Source organism: Pyrus communis, chromosome 6, assembly GCF_041283825.1.
Source record: "Pyrus communis isolate YQ-2024b chromosome 6, ASM4128382v1, whole genome shotgun sequence".
Taxonomy (NCBI): Eukaryota; Viridiplantae; Streptophyta; class Magnoliopsida; order Rosales; family Rosaceae; genus Pyrus; species Pyrus communis.
The window spans coordinates 961,487-987,950 of NC_142570.1; the positions used below are offsets into that span (position 1 = coordinate 961,487).

The 26,464-nt window shown below is 38.8% G+C and overlaps 4 protein-coding genes across 4 annotated transcripts; 2 read left to right on the forward strand and 2 right to left on the reverse strand.

The window, feature by feature from the left end:
* Positions 1 to 1,433: 1,433 nt before the first annotated feature.
* On the reverse strand, positions 1,434 to 6,133 carry LOC137710820 (uncharacterized). The gene is made up of 4 exons (XM_068449956.2): positions 5,716 to 6,133; positions 4,508 to 5,605; positions 1,939 to 2,019; positions 1,434 to 1,839 (listed from the first exon to the last, which is right to left on the reverse strand). Exons 1-4 carry the CDS (start codon positions 5,902 to 5,904, stop codon positions 1,675 to 1,677), a joined length of 1,533 nt encoding a protein of 510 aa, XP_068306057.1. The 5' UTR covers positions 5,905 to 6,133; the 3' UTR covers positions 1,434 to 1,674.
* A 2,854-nt stretch (positions 6,134 to 8,987) lies between these two features.
* Positions 8,988 to 13,547, forward strand: LOC137710435 (mitogen-activated protein kinase 9). The gene is made up of 11 exons (XM_068449453.2): positions 8,988 to 9,577; positions 9,994 to 10,402; positions 10,483 to 10,610; positions 10,777 to 10,836; positions 10,951 to 11,100; positions 11,325 to 11,480; positions 11,601 to 11,738; positions 11,830 to 11,903; positions 12,180 to 12,284; positions 12,408 to 12,657; positions 13,067 to 13,547. Exons 1-11 carry the CDS (start codon positions 9,215 to 9,217, stop codon positions 13,139 to 13,141), a joined length of 1,908 nt encoding a protein of 635 aa, XP_068305554.2. The 5' UTR covers positions 8,988 to 9,214; the 3' UTR covers positions 13,142 to 13,547.
* LOC137711649 (Tetratricopeptide repeat (TPR)-like superfamily protein) lies at positions 13,518 to 16,708 on the reverse strand. The gene is made up of 2 exons (XM_068450903.2): positions 14,981 to 16,708; positions 13,518 to 14,898 (listed from the first exon to the last, which is right to left on the reverse strand). Exons 1-2 carry the CDS (start codon positions 16,526 to 16,528, stop codon positions 14,092 to 14,094), a joined length of 2,355 nt encoding a protein of 784 aa, XP_068307004.2. The 5' UTR covers positions 16,529 to 16,708; the 3' UTR covers positions 13,518 to 14,091.
* Positions 16,709 to 21,412: 4,704 nt separating this feature from the next.
* Positions 21,413 to 23,967, forward strand: LOC137709812 (laccase-1-like). Its single transcript, XM_068448799.2, has 5 exons — positions 21,413 to 21,571; positions 21,789 to 21,940; positions 22,029 to 22,270; positions 22,380 to 22,505; positions 22,741 to 23,967. Exons 1-5 carry the CDS (start codon positions 21,464 to 21,466, stop codon positions 23,859 to 23,861), a joined length of 1,749 nt encoding a protein of 582 aa, XP_068304900.2. The 5' UTR covers positions 21,413 to 21,463; the 3' UTR covers positions 23,862 to 23,967.
* Positions 23,968 to 26,464: the final 2,497 nt, after the last annotated feature.

Below are 26,464 nucleotides of genomic sequence, written 5' to 3' on the forward strand. Positions count from 1 at the left end.
TAAGCAGTTTTTTCTTTCAAAGCACAGCAATACCAAACCAGCCCTTAAATTGGGCAAAATCTTATTTTCGAACCCCCAATCTGATTATATTGCAAGTTTGATCTTACGAACCAAGCCCTGATAAAAAGGTCAAACTAAGTTAGACCCGGCATTTTATAAGACAAATATATTGACGTCCTGGGGACGGGGGTGTTCAAAAATAAAATCTCGAGCGCAGAACCAAATATTTTCAAGCAACTTAAGCAGTTAAGCTACAAGCTCCTTGTGAACAATTAAATAATAAGTTGGATTACATACTCTTAAGCCTCTTTTGCTATGCTCCCTGCTGAAACTTTACTTTAATCTCATTTTGACTCTTAAAACTTAATTTGCGTTCAAGAACTCAATTTTCGCCTTACTTTAGTTAATTCTGTTAGTTCCGCCAATAAAAACGTTAAATTTCTTACATGGCATGAGTGAAGCCCACTTACTTTGATCACATGTTTGCCACATATTCACCCAGAGTTTGGTTTCCTTTTTTATTTTATTTTACGTTTTTTTGTTCTTGTACTATTTTTTTTTTTTTTTTTTTTACATGTGCCAATGATACGACATCAAAACGGCAATAAATGGGTCTCACTTATGCCATGTCAGCAGGCAACAATTTTTTTGACGGAATTAACAGAATCAGGCAAAGTGAAGCGAAAAATAAGTTCCAAGGAACAAAGTGAGATTAAAGTGAAGTTTGGGAAGCATAGCTAAAAATAATCTAATTCTATTATGATTGTATACACAAACCAAAGCATCCCAAAGTCCATGTCAAGCTCTAGCCTACTGAAGTCAAAAGATCAAACCAAATCCATGCCATGCTTACGGCTATGTTAAAGTTTGCAATACCACGCCTGCAGCAGGTCCCATGATGGTGGTGGCGGTGGCAAGTGTATTTCCAAACTGCCAGACGTTGCATTCTAACCCTAGCTAGACAAATCAACGGGGATATATTCCCTCGTTAGTATCTCTCTCGTCACGTTCCTTGTCCCCAACTCACCCTCTCACTACCATCTAAAACTCAAATTTCCCCAGGTCTCCTAAAAGTAACACCAAACCAGTTCGCATCATCACTCACCAAAACCAACAGAACTTCTGCGTCCTTGCAGAAAGAAAACCAAGGGCAGACCAATAGTCTCCAAGGGAACAGCTCCATCTTTTGTCTCTCTCTCTCTCTCTCTCTCTCTCTCTCTCTCACTGTGAGACACATCCAAGTCAACTTATATCTCACTGCATGCAAGATTAGTGTGCTGCAATTCTGCTTGTATATGGATAAATTGCATCGTGATTACTCTTAGACCTAATGCAAAACTAAAACTACTCCAAGGTGTAATTATACCTCTGTAAACCATGCAGACAGACCACACTGCCATAACTTGGATTCATGTAAACGAGTAAATCAAAGATACGATCAAATATTTCTCAAATTGAATTGAAATCCCAAAGTCGAAAGAACGCAAAATGAGTCATGGGTCATTCTAAATTTGCACAACAACAACAAACTTAACTTAATGGACAAGGTGGTCATCTCTACCAATAAAGACAGTTAGTTACGCTAACCTCCTATTCGCTTTACAGACCCTTAATTTACCTCTTATGTGCTCTTCATTTTCTCTAACAGGTACACGACGACAGAGCAAGGCTTTCTCAACTTTGGAGCATTGGCGGCTGCTGAGCTTGAATATCTAATGGGGCGCTTATGTCCATGGTTGCAAGCCCTTCTAATTCTTGGATTGCGGCAACCGCACTGTCCGCGCTTTCAGGGTTTAAGTAAGGTTTTAGTGCACCAACAGCTTGCCCCACTTTGAATTGCTGCAAATACATAGAAATAGAATAAAGACCATTGCAAAGCTAAAAACGGAAAATGCAGCCGTATTTGGTGAAGAAAAAAATGGAAATTATTCAACTTACAAAGTACTCGAGCTTCCGCTTAAATTCTCCATTGGCAACCGATTTTGGGTCAGGTCCTTCAGTTGTTTCGGCTGATGCATTCTTTTTCCAAAAACAGACGAGAAAATAGAAATAATTCCAAGTAAGTAAGGCAGCAGGAGGAAAATAAGAAACGAAGAATAAAGAACTTTCCCTTTCCCAAAATCGCAAAAATTAAATATTTAACTTCTGGACTACAAAACAATACAAATACGGATTTAACCAATGGAAATTTCACTAAAGCACTTAAGTTATAAGCATCGATTACATTCGATTCGGTGAAATGAATCTTGTACTGTCCATTACCATGGACAGTCTTCCTTAACAACTTTCAATTCTTTCTACTTTACCATTTACTCCCTATGCATTTCGTTAATTTTTTTTTTTATATGTTCATTTTTTTGATAACCAAATACCGCCCCTTTCATTGCTATTTATATAACTCTGCAGCCTTTTCTCTTACCAAATTACAAAGTAGAAATCCACTAGCCAATACCAACGTTTTAAAGGCGAAGGTGAAGCCAAGGCGTTTCATGAATAGCCGGAAACTCAAAACTATTACAATACCTAATACATACATACATACATATATAATATAATACTTCGTAAAACAATCAAAGCAAGCATGCCAAGCAATCAAATATTTGACTATTATTATTATTTCTCTAATTTACATCATAAATTCTTAATAAATTAATAGAAACTAAGTTAGAAACATAAAATTAGGCTTTTTATATTGGACAAGGATTGTCTGCCCTCCCACTTCTGGTGCCCTCCTCTTTGTGTGGTCACGGTTAAGCCACGTTAACATTTTATATTACTATTCATTTTTTGTCTTATTATCTCTATAAAAAAAAACAATATAAAATATTGACGTGGCTTAACCGTGACCACACAAAACATGAGGGCACGGGAGGGCACTAGAAGTGGGAGGGCAGACAATCCTTGTCCTTTTATATTAGCAACCCACAAAATGTTGAATACACCCCACATTAAAATTTTGACCTAATTAGGTTAAAAAAAGATTAAAAAATTCCATATACACTCCAAATCACTTTGAACGTATTATTTATCTTCTTCAACTATCAAAACCCCTCCGACCCTCCATTGTTGAACAAAATCCTAACCAATGAAACTACAAATATGTTGATTGAGAAAAATTATTTCTGACAAATGAAACACGAAATTGATGTTTTGGAAGCTTCACATGAGGTAAGACTTCATATTATTTATTGTTTTAGTGATTTTGACAACATTGATAATTATTTAATCTTGCTTTTGATGCATTTTTCAAGCTTCTATATTCGTATTCATCTTTTAGGGATCATACGGATTACACGAAGAATAAACACCTAAACTACCACCAAATATTAAAAACAGACAACATGGATTTTAATGGTGGAATTGAAAACAACCCACATATGCTTAAATCCCAGGCGGCATATTTTGTCAAACTTTTAGTCAGCATTAATTGTCCAAATTAAAAGCTTTATAAGATTTGAGAAATGTGGGGGTGTATAGAAAATATGATGTGCATATAGAAAATGTAAGGTGTATATTAAGAATGTGGGGTGTGAGGATATTATGGGAAAGTATGTGGGGTGTATTAAGATAATTTTTAATTGAAAAAGTAAATGTGGGGTGTATTTAGTATGTAGGGTTTATACAACAATTTGTGTGGTGTTAATATAATAAGCCTAAAATTAACATGAATTTTTAAAAACCCTGCCCAAAAAGACGTCGTTTTGGGTTTGGGCTTTTAAAAAAAAATAAAAATTATTCATACACCTAGGCTAGTCTAGAGTCCATTCCCGGTGGGCAGAGGCCTTTTCTTGATAGCCCCACCCAAAGAACTGCTTAGGCTAGTCTCAATGCTAGTTTTTTTTTTTTTTTTTTTAATTCTCTAGTACATAACCCCTATATTATTCCTACATATAAAAATAAACAAAGAAAAGTTGCATAATTTAATTTTCCTTTCCCTGAACACAATACAGATTAACATATATTTTTGGACTGGAAACAATACAGATTTGATTAATGGAAATTTCAGTAAAACAATTAAGGACAAACCCAGAGTACCATAACCCCTTTAATACTAAGAACTCGTTTGGATGTACTTTTAAAATTACTAAAAACACTTTTGGTGAAAATATTTTGAAAACAATCCTTAGAAAAATGCTGGTAAATCCTGGAAAAGAACTTAAGGGGCTTCTTGAAAGAAGCACATAACTCGTGCTTCTTGTAGAAAGCACTTAAAAGGACTTTTGCAATCCAAAAACATTTTATCTAGAAGCAGATTCATTCATTTTAAAAGCACATTCAAACAAGCCCTAAGTTATTATATGATTATCCATTCGGTGTTGCAGTTTTACTTAGTTCTAATGCAAGCTTAATATCTAGTTAGTTACTCAAAACAAAAGAAATTCACTATCAAACACACCGACCAACATTAACACTTACCTAATTTGCGACAACGCGGCATTAGAGATACAAAAGCCACAGCAATTCACAAGGTTGTTTACTAGAGAGATGCAGATAACAAGAGTATTACCTTCCTGGGCCTGCCCACGGGCCTTCCGCTCTTTTTTGAGGGCCGCTTTATTCCAGGCAGCCCAGGCGGCCGGCCGCGCTTACCGGGCACCATACCACCAACACGCACGGTAGCAGCAGAAGCAGCTTCTTCCTTCTTCTTTGAGGGTCGGCCTCTGCGCTTGGCCCCCGGTTGTGGTCGCTGTGGCGCCACCACATTGGGCACATTGCTCTGCTCAAATGCACCAATGATAGGCACATTGGTGGCATACGGAAAGAAGACGCTCTTCGGCTCAGCTTTCGAAGGCCTCCCGCGGCCCCTCTTCACAATTCCGTTGGGGCCTCCGACAGCCGACACGGACTTTGGCTTGGGAGGACGCCCAGCCTTCTTCTTGGGCAACCTGGTTCCCAGCGGACGACCCCGGCCCCTCTTACCAGACACCGGGCTGCCCACAGCTTGTCCAACTCCAGCACCCACAACCACCTTACGCGGCCGACCTGGGCGCCTCTTCTCCGACCCTGGCTCGTCGGCGAGTCCGAGAGCGACTAGCATGGGCTGGGAATTGGGCTCATCTGGGACGGGCTGGGAATTGGGCTGCTGGGGAATGGGAATGGGTTGTTGGTTGTGGGAAATGGGCTGCTGGGGAATGGGAATGGGTTGTTGGTGGTGGGAAATGGGCTGCTCGAGAATCGGAATGGGTTGCTGTAAGGTGGGCAGTTGGAGAATTGGAAAGGGCTGCTGCTGCTGCTGGGGAAAGGGAATGAATTGCTGGCTAATGGGTTGTTGGGAAATGGGATGGTCAGAAATAGGGTTGTTTTTGGGAGGGCGGCCGCGGCCTCTTGCAGGCCCAGGAGAGGGAATCGCCGCCGTGGAGGCAGCATCAGCAGCTGAAGTAGGAGGAGGAGGGGGAGGGGGAGCGGAACCCTCAGATCCAGGAAGCTTGTACGACTTTTTGACCATAACGAGGTGACCACTGTTCTTCAAGCGCTTGAGGTGGTGAGTCAACAAGGACGAATGAGTCGCCGGAAGCCCCGAGTAGCATCGCTCTATGTACTTCTCTATAGCCCTCTTGCTCGACCCGTCCTTCTCCCTTAACGCCGTTATCGCTCCGTATATCATCTGCACCCAAAACAAAAAACCAGATCAGAAAAAAGCTCGGAGCTTTAGCTCGAGTGGGAGGTGGGAGGTGGGAGGTGGGAGGTGGGGATGGGGTGTGTTTAGTAATTTACCTCGGCGTAAGGTGGGTGATTGGGAGCAGGGTTCGGAGCAGGAGTGGGGTTGGCAGCTACATGGGTAGTGGTGATAATGTTATTTTGAGCTTCAACGGTGGCAGGAGTGATGGTTGGGGCGGCGGAGACGGCGGTGATGAGCGGTGGGTAAAGATGCGGAGTTGGATATGGAGGTGGTGGTGGGTCCATGGATTTTGGTGTACGTTGGACTTGGGAATTGGGACTTGGGTCTTCGGAAGGAGGGAGAGAGAGAGGATAAGTGAAATTTTGGACAGTGGGGGAGAGAGAGAGAGTAGGAAGAAGATGATGGATGGCTGATGGGATCGGGAGCGTGGGGAGCCAGAAAGATGATGGCTGATCGGACGGCTTAGGATTGAGTTCTGTATTCTTTGCTTTAGGTTTATGATGCGGACCTTTTCCGTCTTTTTACCTTATTTCTTTTATTTTCTTCTTTTAGTCATAAAATATCTTGTAGATAAGTCATTACTTTTGCAGTTCAGTCCTTATCTTTCAAACTTATTTCTGTATAAGGACTCTTTGTGATCTTATACTGCGCTCCTACCTGCGTGAGAACTCTCGCCGGATCCTCTTTACTGAGGATCTCATAAATACTCAAATTACATCTATTCATTATATATCGTGCGATCATAAATTATTATAAATTTTTTTATTTAAAATTGAATATAAACAAATACCTAATGAAAATTGGTTGTATAATGTATGATGAACGGATGTGATAGGAGGATTCCTGAAATTCTCACAAATAGGATCCGGCGAGGATCCTTACTCCTACCTCACCTCACCTTGTGTTTTGTAAATAACTTTTTAGCCAAAATGGAACTTGAAATTGACATAATTTCTCACTTTTGTTCCAAAGATTTGAAGTCAATAGAAGTAGTCATTAAGTTTGTCCACCATAAATCATTTTGGTCATTCCTTGACAATTTTCGTTAAATAAGGACTAAAATGAAAAAAAATCATCAATTTAATAAACAATGGGGCTAAAATGATTTGACAAAAATTGAGGGTACTTTTGTCATCGTATCCCTATTTAATGGAGATTTTTTACAGAATTACCAAAATGATTGATGATGGACAAACTCATGGACCACTTTTATCGATTTCAAATCTCATGGACCAAGGTAAGAAATTATGTCAATCTCATGAACAATTTTAGCTAAAAAGCTTTAGTAAATTGATCGAGTATGTTAGAAACTTACTTGGATATGGAAATCAATTATCATTTTGATAGTAGAGAAATTTTAAGGGGACTCTCTTCCAAAGTGAGACTTTTAATAAACTTTTTGTCACCTCATAGTTTGACATTAATTCTTATTCAAACTTTATAAAACATTGTGTAAAAAACATAAAGTAACATAGAGTATGTGGAAAGTCCCTCCCACTTTTGAAAGGGTTCCCGTAGCATAACTTAATGTTATGTAATAGAGCACAAGTAACTTATTTATCGGTTGAATAAGCTTTAGATGCAAGCTTTTTCTTTCACTAGCCGGCCAAGTGACTGGACGATCGGTGTACTCTACCTCAATTCACCATTTTGAACTTTGCATAGAAGTTTTTTTCGTACCAACTTTTTATGACTATAATGTTATTGAAGCACCCATAGGAGAATTCGGTGTTCTTCTGATCAGTGATGGAAGCAATGCCTCACCATCATAAAAGGAAAATTGAAAATGTAAGGCTAAATTTTGAAAACTTAATAAAGTAGTTTTCATTTTTTTGAAAACTAGAAATAGTTACCAAACAATATTTTAGTTTTTAAACAAGTGAAATTTGAAGACTAAAATTAAAAACTAATGACGAAATGATTATCAAACAGCTCCAAAAGAGTACACACACTTAACCATTGCTCTAAAAGATGTTCGGCGCTAGTTGGACGGCGGGTTGGAGCCTAACACCTATGATGATTAAGTTAATTTATTATTATTTCATATAAATAAGTGACTGTTTACATTTAGGAAAAAAAAAAAAACAACATTTATATTAGAAATAAAATAAAGATATAATACAGTAAAAACAAAAAAGCTCAATAAGCAAATTAACAAATTACAAATGTAACAACGGTTCCTGATTCTAATTCAGTGAGCAAATTAACAATCAAAAGCTTCGCATGATTTACAAAGGAAAAGAATAATTTGACAATAGTCAGTGGGCCTCGACTCTCATCTCATCCATCAAGATTTCCTCCAGATAAAGAACGAGTTCAGAGGTATGTGTGTAGTGTCCAAATCACATAATATTTACAAAGAATCATATTGCAAACATGGTGAGAGAGAGACGATGCAAAGGCAGAGTTGCGGAGCTTGTAGGATCAACTCATCAAGTCTGGGTTTGTAGGATCAAGGAGACAAAATGCAGCGCGAGCGAGAGCTTTTGGATTTGCACAGACACAGAGCGACAAGATTAGATGTTGCGCGTGAGCTTCTAGGTTTCCTTTAGGTAGGTTACATATTTTCCACCTTAACTTAATTAGTTAACTTAAATTTGGAACCGCCTAGTGCCGTCTAGACTGCTTACTGCTTAAACCGCCTAGTCTCTTTCCGGTTTTAATGACCGTTTTGTCCAAAATCCTTATGAAAACTACCGTCCAATCCCTAGGCAGCCGCTAGTCCATTCTTAGACCATTGCATGTAACACCCATATAATATCGAAAATTTCCCCATAAGATTATATCATACTTGATGTCTACTTATTTTTAAGAGGCTTTTAGACAAAATGGTCCATGAGATTTGCATAACTCATCACTTTAGTCCTTGAGATTTGAAATTAATAGAAATGGTCATTAAAATTGTCCACCATCAATCATTTTGGTCTGTTCGAGAAACATTATGCTAAATAAGGATTAAAATAACAAAAATACCCTTAGTTCAATAAACAACAAGCCAAAATGATTTGACAAAAATTGAGGGTATTCTTGTCATTTTATTCTTATTTAATGGAATTTTTTCACAAAATAACCAAAATGATTGATGGTAGACAATGTCGGGGATCAATTCTATCGATAGTTATGAAAATCTCAGTGACAATTTTGGCTAAAAAGCCTTTTTAAGATAATGTTAGGAAGATTAAAATTTTAAATCAAATGATGGATCATAATTAAAAATAAGAACATTAATAAATACTTAAATATAATATAATTATCAATATCTAAATTTTTTTGTTTATAAAATTTAATTTAAAATTTTGATCTCCTTAGCTAATTATTGCATTTTTATGCTGATGGTATAATGGACACCAAAAGCCCATCTCCCAAAATGCAGAACGTGGTAAAGTGCACGGCACGGTTGACATTGCCATCCCTCCCCATCTGTGCACCTAATCAAAACTCTCTCTCTGCACGGGGACCATCGGACACGAAAGAAAATCTCCGATAAAAGAGCGAGAAAATAGTGCGTGAGAGGAGAGAGAGAGAGCGGGCAATGCTGCAATTGTGTGGCTGAGAGGAGGAGAGAGAGAGAGAGAGAGAGAGCGGGCAGAGTATATGGGGAGTGGAGCTACTCTGGTGGAGGGTGTCCGTCGCTGGTTTCAACGTCGCTCGTCTTCTTCTTCTTCCACTTCCACTTCCGCAATTATTATTAATACTTCTAATCCAAATAATAATCATAACTACTCCGACAACAATAAAATTAATAAACTGGGCAATGATCACAATGGTGCCCACGTCTCCGATTTAAGCGCCCAACCGTCCGATTCTCATCAGCCGGAACAAAAACAAGGCCGGGAGAACCAGCACCATCTGCAGTTTGAGGTTGAGGACGACTTTGACATTTCAGGATTGAAGGTCATCAGAGTTCCTACAAGGGCCGACTTCAGAGCTGCTCACCCCATGGATTCACAGAAGAAGGTTCCTTTTTTTGTATTTTTACGATCTGGGTTTCTTTTGTTTTTGAATTTGTTCATCTGGGTGTTGATCTGATTTGGTTTTTCTTGCTTTGATTCCGCTTGGTTGAATGTGGGGTGTTTTGTTTGGAATTTATTGAATACCTCCAAAATTTTAGAGCTTCATGGTATAGGAGATAGAAAAAGATGGACTTTTGATACAACAATATTGGGGAGGGGGAATTCGGGTCCTTAGGGGTGTAAGATTGAATGCTTTAAACCAACTCGGCGAATGTGGCTGTTCTGTGTGAATTCGTTAAAAAGCATTTTCTGGATCGAACGAATTACAATGTTCATGTTGTTTCCTTACTCCTCTATGCTTGTTTATAGATAATCACGTATATTTTGATCACTAATAATGGTTGTTGATCTTTAATGCAGGGCAATCTAGAAACAGAATTCTTCACCGAGTATGGAGAGGGAAGTCGATACCAGGTTCAGGAAGTCATTGGGAAAGGAAGTTATGGCGTCGTGGGTTCTGCAATTGACACGCACACTGGAGAAAAGGTTGCAATCAAGAAAATTAATGATGTTTTCGAGCATGTTTCGGACGCTACAAGGATCCTGAGAGAAATTAAGCTCCTTCGCTTGCTTCGTCATCCTGATATTGTTGAAATAAAGCACATCATGCTTCCTCCTTCACGACGAGAGTTCAGGGATATTTATGTTGTTTTTGAGTTGATGGAATCTGACCTTCACCAAGTTATTAAGGCAAATGATGATCTTACTCCTGAGCATTATCAATTTTTCTTGTACCAGCTTCTCCGTGGCCTAAAGTATACTCATACAGGTTTGTATTTTTCAGTAATTTCTTTTGGCTTTTGCCGTAGTAACGATAATTAATAATTAAATTTTCTCTGTATCTTGTAGCAAATGTATTTCATCGAGATTTAAAGCCAAAAAACATTCTTGCTAATGCTGACTGCAAATTAAAGATATGTGACTTTGGCCTTGCTCGTGTATCTTTCAATGATGCCCCGTCTGCTATTTTTTGGACGGTAAGTTGTTCAGTTGTGCCAATCATGGCATGTCGCCATACAACTCCTAAAATCTCTACTTTTGTGGTTGCTAATTAGAAGTCGTTGATTTCTTTAATTTATAAGTTGCAAACACTAGGCCTATAAACAATACTGCTTGTGGACTAAGCTTCTTACTTTTGTGAAGGACTATGTTGCAACTCGATGGTACCGTGCTCCTGAGCTGTGCGGTTCATTTTTCTCAAAGGTAAGCTACGCTTCATTTCTAAGATCATATATTGTATATATGTATCTATTGGAGGATAAGATGATTCTTTATTTTCGACTGTAGATTTATTGTCTATCACCATAATTTTGGCAGTACACTCCTGCAATTGATATTTGGAGCATAGGATGCATATTTGCGGAAATACTCACTGGCAAACCGCTGTTTCCTGGTAAAAATGTGGTGCACCAATTGGATCTCATGACCGATTTGCTTGGCACGCCTTCTGCAGAATCTATTGCAAGGGTCAGTTATTTTATTCTAATAACTACTACTCTGTCATCAAAAGACGCAGTAATTATTTCTCGTGCTAGCCAAATAAAAAAAAAAAAATTTTTAGCAGGCTGCCACTGAACTTCTCAGTTTACTTTGTTCTTACAATTCTTGTAGTAAACCATCCATATTCTTGCATGTAACTGCCAAATTCTTATTTATCCCATCAAATAATTACTTTTTCATGTCCCTGGCAGATTCGGAATGAAAAAGCAAGAAGGTACCTGAGTAGCATGCGGAAAAAACAACCAGTTCCTTTCACACATAAGTTCCCTGGTGTTGATCCCTTGGCTCTTCGCTTACTGGAGCAGCTCCTTGCCTTTGATCCAAAGGATCGTCTGACAGCTGAAGAGGTAAGGTTAAGTAATTTGAGTACATGCAACATTTGTGATATATACTGCATACCATGATGCATCCTTCAAAACTGATTGGGATCACAGTGCCTCATAAATCCCTAATGCTTACGCTTGCAGGCATTAGCTGATCCTTACTTTCATGGTTTGGCAAATGTTGACCGTGAGCCGTCCACCCAACCCATTTCAAAACTTGAGTTTGAGTTTGAACGAAGGAAGTTGACAAAAGATGATGTTAGAGAGTTAATCTATAGGGAGGTATGGACTTAAAGGTTAATACTTGTTTGATTTCTAGCATTGTGGTTTCTTCTGCTTCACTATTGCTATAACATATATTGTGTTGAAACAGATTTTGGAGTATCATCCACAGATGCTGCAGGAGTATCTCCGAGGTGGAGATCAGACCAGCTTTATGTATCCTAGGTGAGGAGGCTATTGGTTCCCGGAAGTAATGAATCATTTTGTTGATTATTCAATCAGTTGAGCCTCATTGCATGGGGAAGGGTTTACTGGGAACGGACGGGCCACTCCCTGTTATGTGTTCCGGCCAATGGGCTGAAACAAAAAACAAAACCCTTGAGTTTATCTAGATATAGATAATAGTAGTTTTTCATTCACCACTTCGCTTTATAAGTCTCCAGTCTGAATTTTTGGTTCTTGGAGTTATTAACCTTGTATCATCGCCTTATGTCATTCTAGTGGTGTTGATCGATTTAAGCGGCAGTTTGCACATTTCGAGGAGAACTATGGTAAAGGTGAAAGGGGTACCCCTCCACTGCAAAGGCAACATGCTTCCTTGCCCAGGTATGTTTTTGGATAAGCATTTAGGGATTAAGTTTGATTTAGAAGTCTTGAGGAACAAATCAAATCGCTTCTAGCTTCTACCTTATTAGTTCATCTTAATTACTGTGACATCTTATTCCTTAGAGAGCGGGTTTGTGGACCCAAGGTTGAGAATGCTGGCCACGACAATGATTTGGAAAGGACTGCTGCTTCTGTTGCCTCAACTCTTGAGAGTCCTCCAGGGTCGGAGCAACCTGATGGCACCGTAAATGCTGATGGACAGAATGGACCTAGCAAGACAGTCTACACACCAGTAACCAGTCGTAGCCTATTGAAGAGTGCTAGCATTAGTGCTTCCAAGTGTATAGGTGTAAAACCGAAAGAAGATTTGGAGGTAAGTAGCATCATTTCATATGTACCTCACTTCCTCCTGTTTGATCATGACTCAGGCATCTTGCATACAATTTGGTGATAGATCTCCGTTACACTTAGAAAAGGTCGCTACTTGTCTGAAAATCAAAGTGTCTCAAAAAACTTGAGTGAGCAATCATACTTCACATGATATTCGAAATTCCATGCGTTTTGGAAGTTCAAGTAACTAAGCATAAGTAACAGATATATAAAACTAAGTTTCGAATTGTGATAAAAACGTTAGTAATGGTATTTTGTTGCTTTTCTCTTTATACTGCTTGTTTAAATCAATCCATTCCGGGCTACTAATATATGATGGTCGAAGCTGATGCAAAATGATGGATCCGTTGTGTAAAATGCTTATATGGATGCTTACATTCTTTTTCCCACAGGAGGAAGCAATTGCGGAGATCAACGACGAGTCAGTTGATGGTTTGACCCAAAAGGTTCAAGCTCTTCGCGCCTGAGCTTCTTCATCGATCTGTGTTAGAAGAAAAAACAGGTGCAACTTTGTGGTCCGCCTCCTTTCCCCGTATTTAGTAGAAAGGGTGCTCTGTAACAATCAACATTCGAAACCGAATATATATATGTTATTTTCAGTTAGAAGCTAACACCATTTAGGAGGGCTTGTCGATTTATTTTTCCTTCATTGTGTAAGCACAATACATAGGAAATTGCTCTGCTGTAAGTCCGGGGCGGTTCTGAGAGTTTAGGGGCCTGTGCGGAATTTAAAATGAGGCCGTTTCACGGACAAGACTTTCTTTTTATTATTATTATTATTTATTTTATTTTATGTATTTTTCCCGTTGTTTAATGATAGTGTGATATGTAATAGAAACAAAATTGATGGAAATATAGCGTATGTTATTATTAGTTTTTCAATTTTTGACACGAGCAATATTCTATGCCAAGACTAATCTAAATTACGGATGGGAGAATTCAAACATGGGTTCACGGGTGAACACATCCGCTCTGCCACCTCATTATGCATTTACAGAGAGAATTGAACTCATTATCCCTTTTTTTTTTCTTTTTTTTTTTGTTAATACAAACGATGTTGGCGGAGGGGGAATCGAACTCGGGACCTCGTCCAAGGTTTGAATGCTCTTTAACCAATTCACCCCTCCACCTCGGCTTCACTTGTAAGTTGTAACATGGCAAAATTATCAAGCCGCTTCTAACTAATCATTTCAAATGTTCATCACCGGGATGTATTTCTCCGCGATCGAACTTTCGCTTGCCACTCCGATTTCTCATCACTTCACTGAGGTGTAGACTAACAAGTTTTGTCTTGCGCACACTGTAAATACAGCACCAATGGCGGGAGCAGGGATGATCTGACGGACTTTTTCAAAGAACGGAGAGTAATTGCAATAGAATCCTCAACTTTCTTTTCTCACAATGAAGTCATCGATTCTCACCAGTAATCCCCGCATGAACAATTACCTCCGGTGAAGTGGTGGAAGCGGTGGGAATCCCTTAGGATTATTGTCCTTCCCACAATCTTGGATATGTACTTGATGGCATTATGGCAGTCTTCACAAACTCGCAAGTTCTTTATCACGCGGACTGGCCTCCCAGCTGGAATTGAAAGAATCCCAAATGCCACCGCTAATTTCTCGCTGTGATGCTTCAGCATATGCTCTTTCTCTTCCTCTTCCACATCGTGCAAAACCAGCTTTGTAGACGAAACATACCCCTCCCGCTTCATTTCCAAATCCAACTCTTCTAAGAAGGCATATATCTTGTCCTTGTCAGGGTGTATAGTGTCCCCAACTGAAAATGTATGAGTCTTGTTTTGGACTTCAACCCAGCTATATCCAGGTACTTTCCTGACACCTTTATCCCTCATCTTCAATCTCATCTTATTGACATCGCCCCATCTGCCTGAAGCTGCATATAAATTCGAGAGAAGAACATACATTCCTGCATTTTCAGGCTCCATCTCGAAAATTATCCGAGCAGCCTTTTCACCTAACTTGGTATTGCCATGAATCCGGCTTGCACCAAGCAGAGCTCCCCACATTGCAGCATCCGGTTCAAAAGACATATCTCTCATCAAATTCTGTGCTTCCTCCAAGCGCCCTGCTCTACCTAAAAGGTCAATCATGCAGGTATAGTGTTTTGAATTTGCTGTTATGCCATAATCCTGATTCATTGAATAAAAATATTTGGTGCCCCTGTCTACCAGACCAGTATGACTACAAGCAGACAACACGCCAACCTGAAATGGAATCAAAAGAAAAATAAACCATTAGACGACGTTGAGGAGTTCAAATCAATAAGGTCAATGAATTAACAATTACCATTGTTACATCATCTGGTTTGATACCCGCCGCCTTCATTGAGTCAAAAACTGTAAGAGCCTTTAAGCCAAATCCATGCCTTGCATAGCCATAGATCATCGTGTTCCATGAGACAACATCCTTTTCAGCTATTCCTTGGAAAACGTCATATGCTTCCTCAATGCTTCCACATTTACAGTACATTACAAGTAGTGCATTCCCCACATAGCACCCAGTTTCGTATCCTGCTTTTGTCATACGTCCGTGCAACTGCTTCCCCAACTCCAAAGCTGCAATTTCAGCACAGGTGCTCAAAGCACAGGTAAAGGAAGACCTAGTCAACCTTTCCCCGTCTCTTTTCATCTCTACAAAGAGTTGCAAAGCCTCTTCACTATAACCATTTTGAGCATAACCAGCAATAATAGCCGCCCAAGAGATGGAATCGCGCCGAGGCATGCTATCAAAGATTACCTTGGCACGAACAATATCACCACTCTGAGCATAGCCAGTTAAAATGGTATTCCATGAACTGGCATTCCGAGAAGGCATTGCCTCAAACAATTTCGTTGCCATGTCCATTCTCTTGCATTGTACATAACCTGCAATCATTGCATTCCACGAAACCGAATTCTTTTCTGGCATTTCATCAAAGATACTTCTTGCTTCATCCAACATTCCATTCTGCACATAACCCGAAAGCATTGATGTCCATGCAAACACATCCCGAATTGGACACTCCTCAAACAATCTCCTAGCTTCTGACATTTGCCCATTCTGCGCATATCCCGTGATCATGGTATTCCAGGAAACTTCATCCCTCACAGGCATCTGGTCAAAAAGCTGCCTAGCATTAACCAATCTCTTTTGTTTTACAAATCCACCCATCAAACAATTCCAAGAAACTGCTTCCCAATCTGCTTTCGACTCAAACAACCTACGAGCATCTTCTACCCTTCCATTCTGCACATACGCTGCAAGCAACCCATTCCACGAAATCTCATTCTTATCCGGCATCCCTTGAAAAATCGTCCTCGCCTCATCAACATACCCGTTCTGGGCATAACCCGACAACATAGCATTCCACGAAACAACATCCTTATCGGGCATTCGTTCAAACAAGGCACGAGCGGCACCAAGATCCCTGTTCCTCACATACCCACTAAGCATCACATTCCAAGAAACCAGGTCTCTCTCAGGCATTTTCTCAAACATGTCCTTTGCAAGATCAAACTTGCCATTTGCTAGGTACCCAGATACCATAGCGTTATAAGACACGGGGCTCCGCCGGGGCATGGCGTTGAAGACAAGCAGAGCGGCTTCGCATCGGCCGTTGCGCATGTGGGTGGTGATGTCCATGTTCGATTTCACAATTTCGGAGTCGTAGGAGTTGGATAACTTGTTCATGGATCTGCGTTTCTGGGTTAGTGTTTTCTTCGATGGGATTGGATTTTGAGAAGTGGGATTTCCTGTTCGGTCCTTGATGTTGATGGGTTGCTGGGATTTGAATGACCGGGAGCAGAAGTTGCCGCTGCCGCTGTGCAACGGTCTGAAACTGTAACTCCCGCGCATTGTCTCCCTTCAAAATTTGCTTCTCCTCGGCATGCAAAACGTAAAGAATGGAGTTTGATTGCCTACGAATTGAGTAATTTAGAATTTTGGCCCTCCTTTTTAATTATCTAGTTAGTTGGTTCAGCTTTTAAGGGATTTGGATCCTATCCGGATCCTCTTTGTGAGGATCCCTCATATCCTATTTGTTCATTTTACAATATGCGGCCATAAATCATTTTGAATTTTTTTATATTTAAAATTAAATATTAACCGCACGATGAACGGTGAACGGATAAGATGTAAGAGAATTCGGAGAGGATCCTCATCCGCTTTTATGGGCTTGTTTGGTGGACCGGACTGGATAAGAGAAACCCAATTAAATTGAACACGAGTCTTGTGTTTGTCAGAATTAAGCGTATCACGAATCAAATTTGAATCTCAAATCTAAATCCAAAATAAGTGAGATTTAGAAACACAACTTAGATATGAGTTTCCAAGCTTGTCCAAGCCAGCACAATCCAATACTCAGGTCCCATTCAAACCAATCCAAACCAGCCTACCAAACTTGCCCTAAGTTCTACTTGTCCGATGGCATCTGAGTTATAAGTTGTTAGCATGTGTTACAAAACCATGGATTTTAACTTTGATAAAAATGGGATTCAATTGAATGAGAGATTTTAGAGTATGATTGTCACATAATGAAATAAAGCAGCTCTCTTACATGCGTGAGATCAACATGAATCGGATCTACAGATCTCCTTTTTTGCGAGGTTAATTGAACAACAGATGTGATCATGTTGCTTGCCGAAGATTTATCTAATTGAAGAAACTATCATACTATTTTAAGCTAAAATTTCACTTGATTAGCATAAACATGCCTAGTAGACCTAATTAAAAGTTTTTTGAAATTGGTACCTACAGCTTCACAGTACGTAGTGGAAAATTTGAGTGGAATGTCTAGTTGATGAGGACTCGCATCACATCCAGGCAAAGCTTTTGGCTTTAGGTTTGAGGGTTGACATATATTTATAAATGTAAAGAATTTGTAGTTTCCTTATCCTGACTACAAAGCTTGATTTCATAATATTCCTCGTGTTAGTAATACAATCCAGTTGCTTTAAAGTCAAAGTCGGTCAACTACTTCATAGATTTTTTATAACTCGAAATGTCTATTATCTTTTAGCCAATTATCATATTTGGTAATTATTATTACTATTTTAATATTATGAATCCAAGAACGCTAATGCATTTGGTTTTACATCATGTTTTCTGTTAGTTTCAAGTACTCTATTTCTGGGTCATTCTCTACTCCTGTTGCCTTAAGCCTCTGTCTCATAATAGAATGTGCGATTATGAGACAAGTAGCTCAGGGCAAAAGAGTAAATGAAGACCTAAGAAGACTTGGAAGAAAATTCTAAGAAAAGACTTGAAATATTTAGAGTTAACAAAAAAATCGCAAAATCGAGCGTAATGACATTTTAGAATTCATATAGCCGATCACACTCAGTAAGAAAAGTCTTTGTTGTTTTTGTATTATTATTATTTATTAGTACTACACTACGTGGTGCTTCTACAAAGGAAGAAGCTGACTTCATATCGCGACTTACACGATCAACTTACAGAAAAACTTGTAAACAAACGCAGTTTGCCAATCTTGACCAAGAAAAGAAGTTGATGCACATCTCAGTAATGCATGGCAGTATATGCAGAAAATCAGAAATACAAATACACTTACAGAAAATGCGAAATGATTTAGGTTTAGGGTTTACCCTACTGTATAGAAGCATCTTATAACATGTTAGATTCTTCCAAGGGACCGTGTGAAAATTGGCAATTTGTTGCCCTAATTACATTAAACTATGTTCGTATAGCTTCTGAAAGATGTATGGGATTGAAAAGGACAGAAAATTAATTAGTACAAGATGCTTATCTCAAGTTCTTCCAGGACCTGGCTTTTAGTGTTTTTGATCAACTAGTGCCTGGCTTTTAGTAGGCTATGGTTCTAGCAGCGGATTCGCGTGAGGACAAGTGATGGATATCTCCCCTACCGCCCTTGTTACTACCATATTCATCTCAAGTTCTCTCTACTTTGTTTAGTATGGTCCTAGCTACTCACCCTCTTTGCTATACATGTGTTCCATACTTTTTTACGAACGATTATAGTTGATATGGGGGCAACCTATTTGATAAACGTTTGTTGTGAGGGTTAGATATGGGGGCAACCTATTTGATAAACGTTTGTTGTGAGGGTTAAGGTACGCCAAGAATGGGCACTGTGGAGTGAATTTGGAATGTTGGGCAAGAAGAGAAAAAAGTGATGCGGATTTAAGCTACATCTTGCCGCAAAGAAAAAAACTTCTGGATTCACCATTAGATGTTTCAAACATAATAAATAATTGTATATGCAAAAATTTATAAAAAAAAAAAAAAAACATATCACATGACGAGAAGAATACTAAATAAAAGATAATACCACCAATTACAAGCCAAATTTTCTCCATAAGTAGCCTCAATATACTGGCATCAATTACTAATATACAAATTTGCAAAACTCAACCAACCCCCACCTACATCATATCTACAGCATCATTTGGAATCTTTTTACTTATTTATTTATTATTTTCTTTTGGTATGATTCCTTTAGCACCCTCCTCATCAAATGGTTGGTGTTTGTCCTCCATATCTCCATCCTCACCGTATCTATTGGAGGAAAAAATATATTTAAGTTAGCTAGCTAGCTAGCTCACCTTTAGTTGGTGAAGGGACTAAGAAACAAAAGAATTATACTTTTATACATATGTATGAGGCTTTTCATTTAAATTGGTGCACTAGGCTAGGATAATTCCTCATTTTTGTCTTTGAAATTTAAAATCAATAAATATGGTGTAATATCTCATATCGTCCAGGGGAGTGGATCATGTAAGCCTTCTATGTATATTCTCATCTCTACCTAGCATGAGACCTTTTGAGAGCTCACTGGCTTCGGGTTTCGTAGGAACTCCAAAGTTAAGCGAGTAGTGCGTGAGAGCAATCCCATGATGGGTGATCCACTGGGAAGTTCTCGTGTGAGTTCCCAGTAACAAAACCGTGAGGGCGTGGTCGGGGCCCAAAATGGACAATATCGTGCTACAGTGGAGTCAAGCCCGGGATGTGGTGGAGGCTCGGGCCGGGATGCGACAATTTGGTATCATAACCAATCCTTGGCTTGAAGTGTGCCGACGAGGACGTTGGGCCCCTAAGGGGGTTGGATTGTAACATCCCACATCGTCCAGGGGAGTGGATCTTGTAAGCCTTATATATGTATATTCTCATCTCTACCTAGCACGAGACCTTTTGGGAGCTCTGGTTTCGGGTTTCATAGGAACTCCGAAGTTAAGCGAGGAGCGTGCGAGAACAATCCCATGATAGGTGATCCACTGGGAAGTTCTCGTGTGAGTTCTCAGAAACAAAACCGCAAGAGTGTGGTCGGAGCCCAAAGCGGACAATATCATGCTACAGTGGAGTCGAGCCTGGGATGTGGTGGGGGGCCGGGCCGGGATGTGACATATGGTCACTAAGTTTGTCTACCATAAATCATTTTGGTCATTCTATGAAAAATCTGCATTAAATAAGGACCAAAATGACACCCTCAATTTTTTGTCAAATCATTTTAGTTTTTTTGTTTTGTTTTTTGAGTTGAGCTATTTGTCATTTTGATCCTTATATAACAGATTTTTTTATGAAATGACTAATAATGATTGACAATTGACAAACTCAGGGACCACTTTTATGAATTTCAAATTACAAGAACCAAAATGATTAATAGTCGACAAATTGAGAGACTACTTTTATCGATTTCAAATTATAGGGATCAAAATAAGAAGTTATGCTAATTTCAAAGAACATTTTGACTAAAATGTATATTCTATAATCTTCATGCTGCAATCTTTGCCACATGCCTGCAAATTGCAATGGTCTAACTAAACAAGTCACACCTTTGAACTAATTGAAACTACAACGAATCTGTGCTGTTTTGCGATATGCAAAAAGATACTACTGGTTTAGTCCAAGCTTCCTTGTCTTCAATCATTGCTTCTACACCAACCCACCCGTCTTTTTTGGGACCCAAATTTCTACCCATTAAGAACCAAATGATGAAGGAAAAGACAATACGGTGGATGACAAAATGACAAATAAAACAAAAAATTAATATAATTATCTTTAGGCTTTTTTAACCAAAAATAATTTATGAGATTTGCAAAACTCCTCAATTTGATCATTGAGATTTGAAATTGATGGAAGTGGTCCTGAGTTTTGGTCATTATGTGAAAATCTTCATTAGACAAGGGTAAAATGACAAAAACACCCTAAGTTTTTCTCAAATCATTTTGGCTCATTGTTTTTTAAATTGAGGGTATTTTTTGTCATTTTGGTCCTTGTATAACATAATTTTTCACGAAAGAACCAAAATAATTGATGGTGGACGAACTCAGATGCTACTTTCATTGATTTCAAAGCTCAAGGACCAAGGTGAAGAGTTATGCAAATCTCAAGAACCATTTTGGCTAAAAACCTTATCTTTATAAAGGTTTAGTCGGCTCTTAGTTCTTAATCTACAAAGGTTTGGCCAAATAATTAGTGGCAAAAAATCCCAATAATTAATTCTTAATTATCTTTATAAAGGTTTGAACAAATAGTTATGAACTGCATTATTAGCAGCCAAGGTTTCAAACAAATTTCCACCTTTTCAAAAACTCAATTTGACATGTTCAGTGTCTCGACCCCTCCTCACCTACTCATCTAGCGTCACCAAAATATTTCTTTACTTAAATTTATTAGCATAAAGAACTTTTTCTTCAATTTTAGCATGTATATAAAGGGGTAGTTTGCAGGGAAGTTTTGGTAAAACTCAACTGGTGCATGCAATATACGTTATTCAGAAAGAGTAAGTCTTGAGCCCGCTCTCAGGTTTTAGTTATGGAGAGTTTGAGCCAGCATTATAGTGTATTAATGCTCATGCTAATCATACTTAACGGGGCTTTACCGTCTTGTTTCTCGCAAACAACACGACGCTTTGAGTTTAATGTAAGCTGGAGTCCGCTTTTATTTTAGTGAAGTAATTTTTGCACTCCCTTTTCTCCCATGCACTCATCTCTTTTTCTAGCCTTTGAACTGGGTGCAAAAGAAGAAAAATGAGAGTGAAAATCACTGTTCTATCTTCGGTAATGTGATTACCAAAAGAAAGTAGGAAATTGAAAGCTTGATTTATTTGCTTTTTGGTTCTTTTTTCTTTTTTTTTCAGGTTGAGTGGAAGAATGTAACTCGTTTGTGCAGCACAAAGCCACTTCTAACAGTGAATGGAGAGTTTCCAGGGCCAACCATTGCTGTCTATGAAGGTGATCATGTTGAGATTAAGGTCACTAACCGCGTTGCCGAAAACACCACCATCCATTGGTGGGTTTAACTAAACTTAGATTAATCACACCGACTTTGATTCTGTTAAGATACTAATTAAGTTGTTGGTTTATTACTATGAGTGCAGGCATGGTGTGAAGCAACTAAGAACAGGATGGGCAGACGGCCCAGCTTATATCACACAATGTCCTATAAGAGGGGGCAAGACCTACACATACAAGTTCACTGTGGAATACCAAAGAGGCACTCTCTGGTGGCATGCTCATTATGCCTGGCAACGAGCTACCGTTTATGGCGCCCTTGTCATCCATCCGCGCATGCCTTTTCCATTTTCCGCTCCAATTCAAGAAGAATTCCCCATCATTTTTGGTAATTAGGCGAAAAAAAGTACAGGAGGACTATTATTTTTTGTTCCATGTTTTCTAGAGAGTTCATAATTTCTGATCTTGAATTGCTCACGTGTTTTGCTATGTTGCAGGTGAATGGTGGAGTTCAGATGTAGGTAAAGTGGAAGCTGAAATGAAGACTGGAGCTGGACCTAATAGTTCAGATGCTTATACCATCAACGGGTTGCCAGGACCACTCTATCCTTGCTCCAACAAAGGTATATATCCAAAACTTAAGGGTACGTCTAGGATTGTTCCTGTAAAGGCTAAAAGTGGTTTCTCGAAAGCTTTCAAGTGTTTTTCCATGAAGCACTTTGATTTTTAATTAAAATTCGAGTAGCTTTTATGTGCAGAAGTACTTCCTACATAATCAGTCTTGAGCGGCCTTATTTTCAACCAATTTTTTTCTCTTTTCTACAAAGAATTTACACGATCTTTGTTGTACTTATGCAGCTGATACCTTCATCAAAACTGTGGAACATGGAAAAACCTACTTGCTTAGAATTATCAATGCAGCACTCAACGATGAGCTTTTCTTTGCTGTGGCTAATCACACACTAACTGTCGTGGAGATTGATGCCGTGTACACCAAACCATTCACAACCTCAGCGATCATGGTAGGTCCTGGCCTAACCACCAACGTTTTGCTCACTGCAAATCAAGTCCCTGACTCCTCGGGTGCCTTTTTGATGGCGGCCTGGCCTTACCTCACCTCTGTTTTCCCTTTCGACAATTCCACCACAGCCGGTTTCTTGCGTTACAAGAACACAAAGGGTGACAAAACTAAGTATCCCCCGAAAGCGCCGAGTACTTTTGCACTGGAAAAATACAACCTCCCTAAAATGGAAGACACGAAGTTTGTCACTAAATTTAATTACAAGCTCAGAAGCCTAGCCTCACCCAAGTATCCGTGCAACGTGCCTAAAACCGTCGACAAGCATGTTGTAATAGTTATAAGCCTAAATCTTCAAGATTGTCCAGCCAACAAAACCTGCAAGGGTTATGCTGGCAAGAGATTTGCAGCTTCTATGAACAACCAGTCCTTCATTCGTCCAGCCTTGTCGATTTTAGAATCACATTACAAGAAGCTCAAAGGCGCCGAGTACTCCACCGATTTCCCAGAGAAGCCTTTGAAGCCGTTTGATTACACTGGTGTGGATCCAGTTTCGGAGAACGTGAACCCGAAATTTGGCACTAAGATTATGGAAGTGGAGCACGGAACAAACTTAGAAATTGTGCTACAAGGTACAAGTTTTCTTAACACTGAGAACCATCCAATTCATGTGCATGGACACAACTTTTTTATTGTCGGTATGGGGTTTGGAAACTTCAATGCTACCAAGGATCCGGCAAAGTACAACCTCGTTGACCCTCCAGAGAGAAACACGGTGGCAGTTCCGACCGGAGGATGGGCGGCGATTCGATTCAAGGCCGACAATCCGGGAGTTTGGTTCATTCATTGTCACCTTGAAGAGCATACTTCTTGGGGTCTTGCCTCGGGGTTTATTGTGAAAAATGGTCCTAAACCGTCTCAGTGTGTGCTTCCTCCCCCTGACGATCTTCCCTCATGCTGAGTTTTTCGCATAGACGACTCGAATTAGTATTTGTTGTTAAACAATGGCTTTGAACTCTTCTTTTTTTTATGAACATACATACCTGATATACCTGAAATACCTGATATACCTGATATAATATATAGGCTTGGCTTTGTACTTTTGAGTATCAAGGACCGCACTAGGGAGTTTTCTGTGTGATAGAAGTATTTTCATCGCGAATGTATGAAAAGTAGTAAAACTACTTTTTTTTCTTTTGAAGCTCTCCATCCTTTCAATCTCGTCTTTTGGAGAACTTATTCTTTTGGAGAACTTATCCGGTATGGGAAATGACACACCCAATCCCCACCGAAGTTCAGACGTGTTGATCATCATCCAAACGGGTGACGTAGCATGAAAAGTGTGAAGGCATAACTAAAGTTGACAACTTATAACTAATTCATATGAACTAGAATTTTAGAGTTATCAGTTGTCGACTTTAGTTATACTCTCACGATTATCATGGTTAGTCACATATTTGGATGATAGCGAGCACACTTCAATTTAGATGCCTACTTGACATCTCGATTGGAGTGTGTTAGGACAAATACGTGCGTGCGTGAGATAGACATAGTACTCCCATTCCGTCCTAGGCTGAGATTTCTATGTATATCTCATGTGAGGAGTAAGATAGGCAAGTTTTTATGTATTTCTTTTACTCTAAGAAAATATAAATAATAAGTACTGCCAAATGGTTACAAAAACTGAAATAATTACAAGACGATAAAGTGAAATTATTGTTACATTGAATAAGACTATTGTTAAAGAAGGTTGGTGGACCAATCTGTCGAAACTACTATAGTAAATTCCATATTTCATAAACCTTCAACAACCTTTAATCCCTCTCTTTAAAAACACTTTTATTTCAATGATGATAATAGCGATAATAATAGTAATTTAATTTCCAATAACAATATGAGAAATGCTAAAGGGACTCGTCCGACTCTTCATGACATTTCTATAACTTTATATTTTTTGTACAATATTTTATAAATTAATACAAAAATTAACATTAAATTGTGATGTTTAAGAGAATTTATGAAAATTCTCAATATGAAAAGAATCCTCTGAACATTTTTCTAACAATATATCATACAAGATCAAATTGGAACAAAAATAAAAAAGAAAAAGAGAAGGCTGGGAAGCATATTGCTTTCACAAACAAACGTGAGAGCCACGCAGCTTTTTCTCTTTGGAACTACTGCCAGCTTTAGAGTGGAACGCGTGCAGCCAATACCAGAAAACAACATAAAAATTTGGCAAATGCTTTGTGGAAATTTCACTAGGGTTGCTTGGAAATGCTACTCTGACATCGAGTGAGATAAATGTAAACTAAGGTGAGAATGATAATTTTACGATTTTGTAAGAAGTGATGACTTACAAAAGATGACATGGTCAAATAATTCGATCGAAATTTTTCTCCATTAGAAAACATGAATGACAGTGAGGAGGTTTCACTTGGAAAGCTTAAGTTTGACTGTGAGAGAAGTCTTTTATTCACTTTCTGCAAGGCAACATAAACTCTGCTTTGTGTGATGCCTTAGGTCACGCTGATATTCTTTTTGGATTTCTGTGTTCGGAGCTCAAGAACTCGGAGATGGGTTGTTGAAGAAAAAGAAAGAGGGATTTGAATCCTTAGGTTGTGTGAGGTGGTTAAGTGGAATGAGTAATAAGAACCGTATAATTTAAAGTGAGTGATCTAAATTTCCGAATCCGTTGATTCCAGACACAGAAATTCAAAGAGGATCTCAATTCCCTTTGGTCACTTATAAGGTATAAGTCAAAATGGACATTAAACTAAGGACTAGGTGTTTTGGCAAAACATAAGAGAATTGCCTAGGTGGCTTCGATGTTCTCACTTCTAAAAGACCAAAAAATCGTTACCTTCGTCTTTCCAATGTTGTAAATGTTGTCAATGCTAATAAAAAATTGTTAGTGGCAACTCAGTTGATGAATTAGTTAAGGCGGAAAGGGAATAAAATATAAAGTTGCACACAAACACACACAAAATCTCTTAAAAATCCATGAATTTGCTAAATTGTTTACAATGGAGCTATTTAGCCTGAGTTATTTAAGTATGTGTGATTTGTTGGTGGATTTGGGAAACCCCACTCATGTGGTTGCTTGACTTCTTGTAACGTTCTCCACATATTCTCACACTAGTGTAGTATATGCGAGAGAATTTATGATATTGTCGAGTATAAACACATGGTTACAAGGTAAATTCTTTAAGTTTGTCAATGCATAAGTTGCGGTATCCCCAAGTGTATATACAAGATTTCAAAGAAATACTTTGAGTCTATTAATTCAGAAATTTAAAAACTCAATTGTATACACTTTTACAAAGCAAATTCTCCATATTCTATCTCAAGAGCATAATAAGAAGCATGGTTAGTGTAAAGTTTTTCGAACTTCTTCCTAAACTTAACTTTATCCCACTGGAAATACCCTAATGCACAGACATGTATGCCTTATGTGAAACAAACTTAACTTCCCTATGAATAATTTGTTCATGATACTATTACTAATTAATCTCCACCAACTTTATCAACATTTTATACAAACATATAGCACTTATATTGATA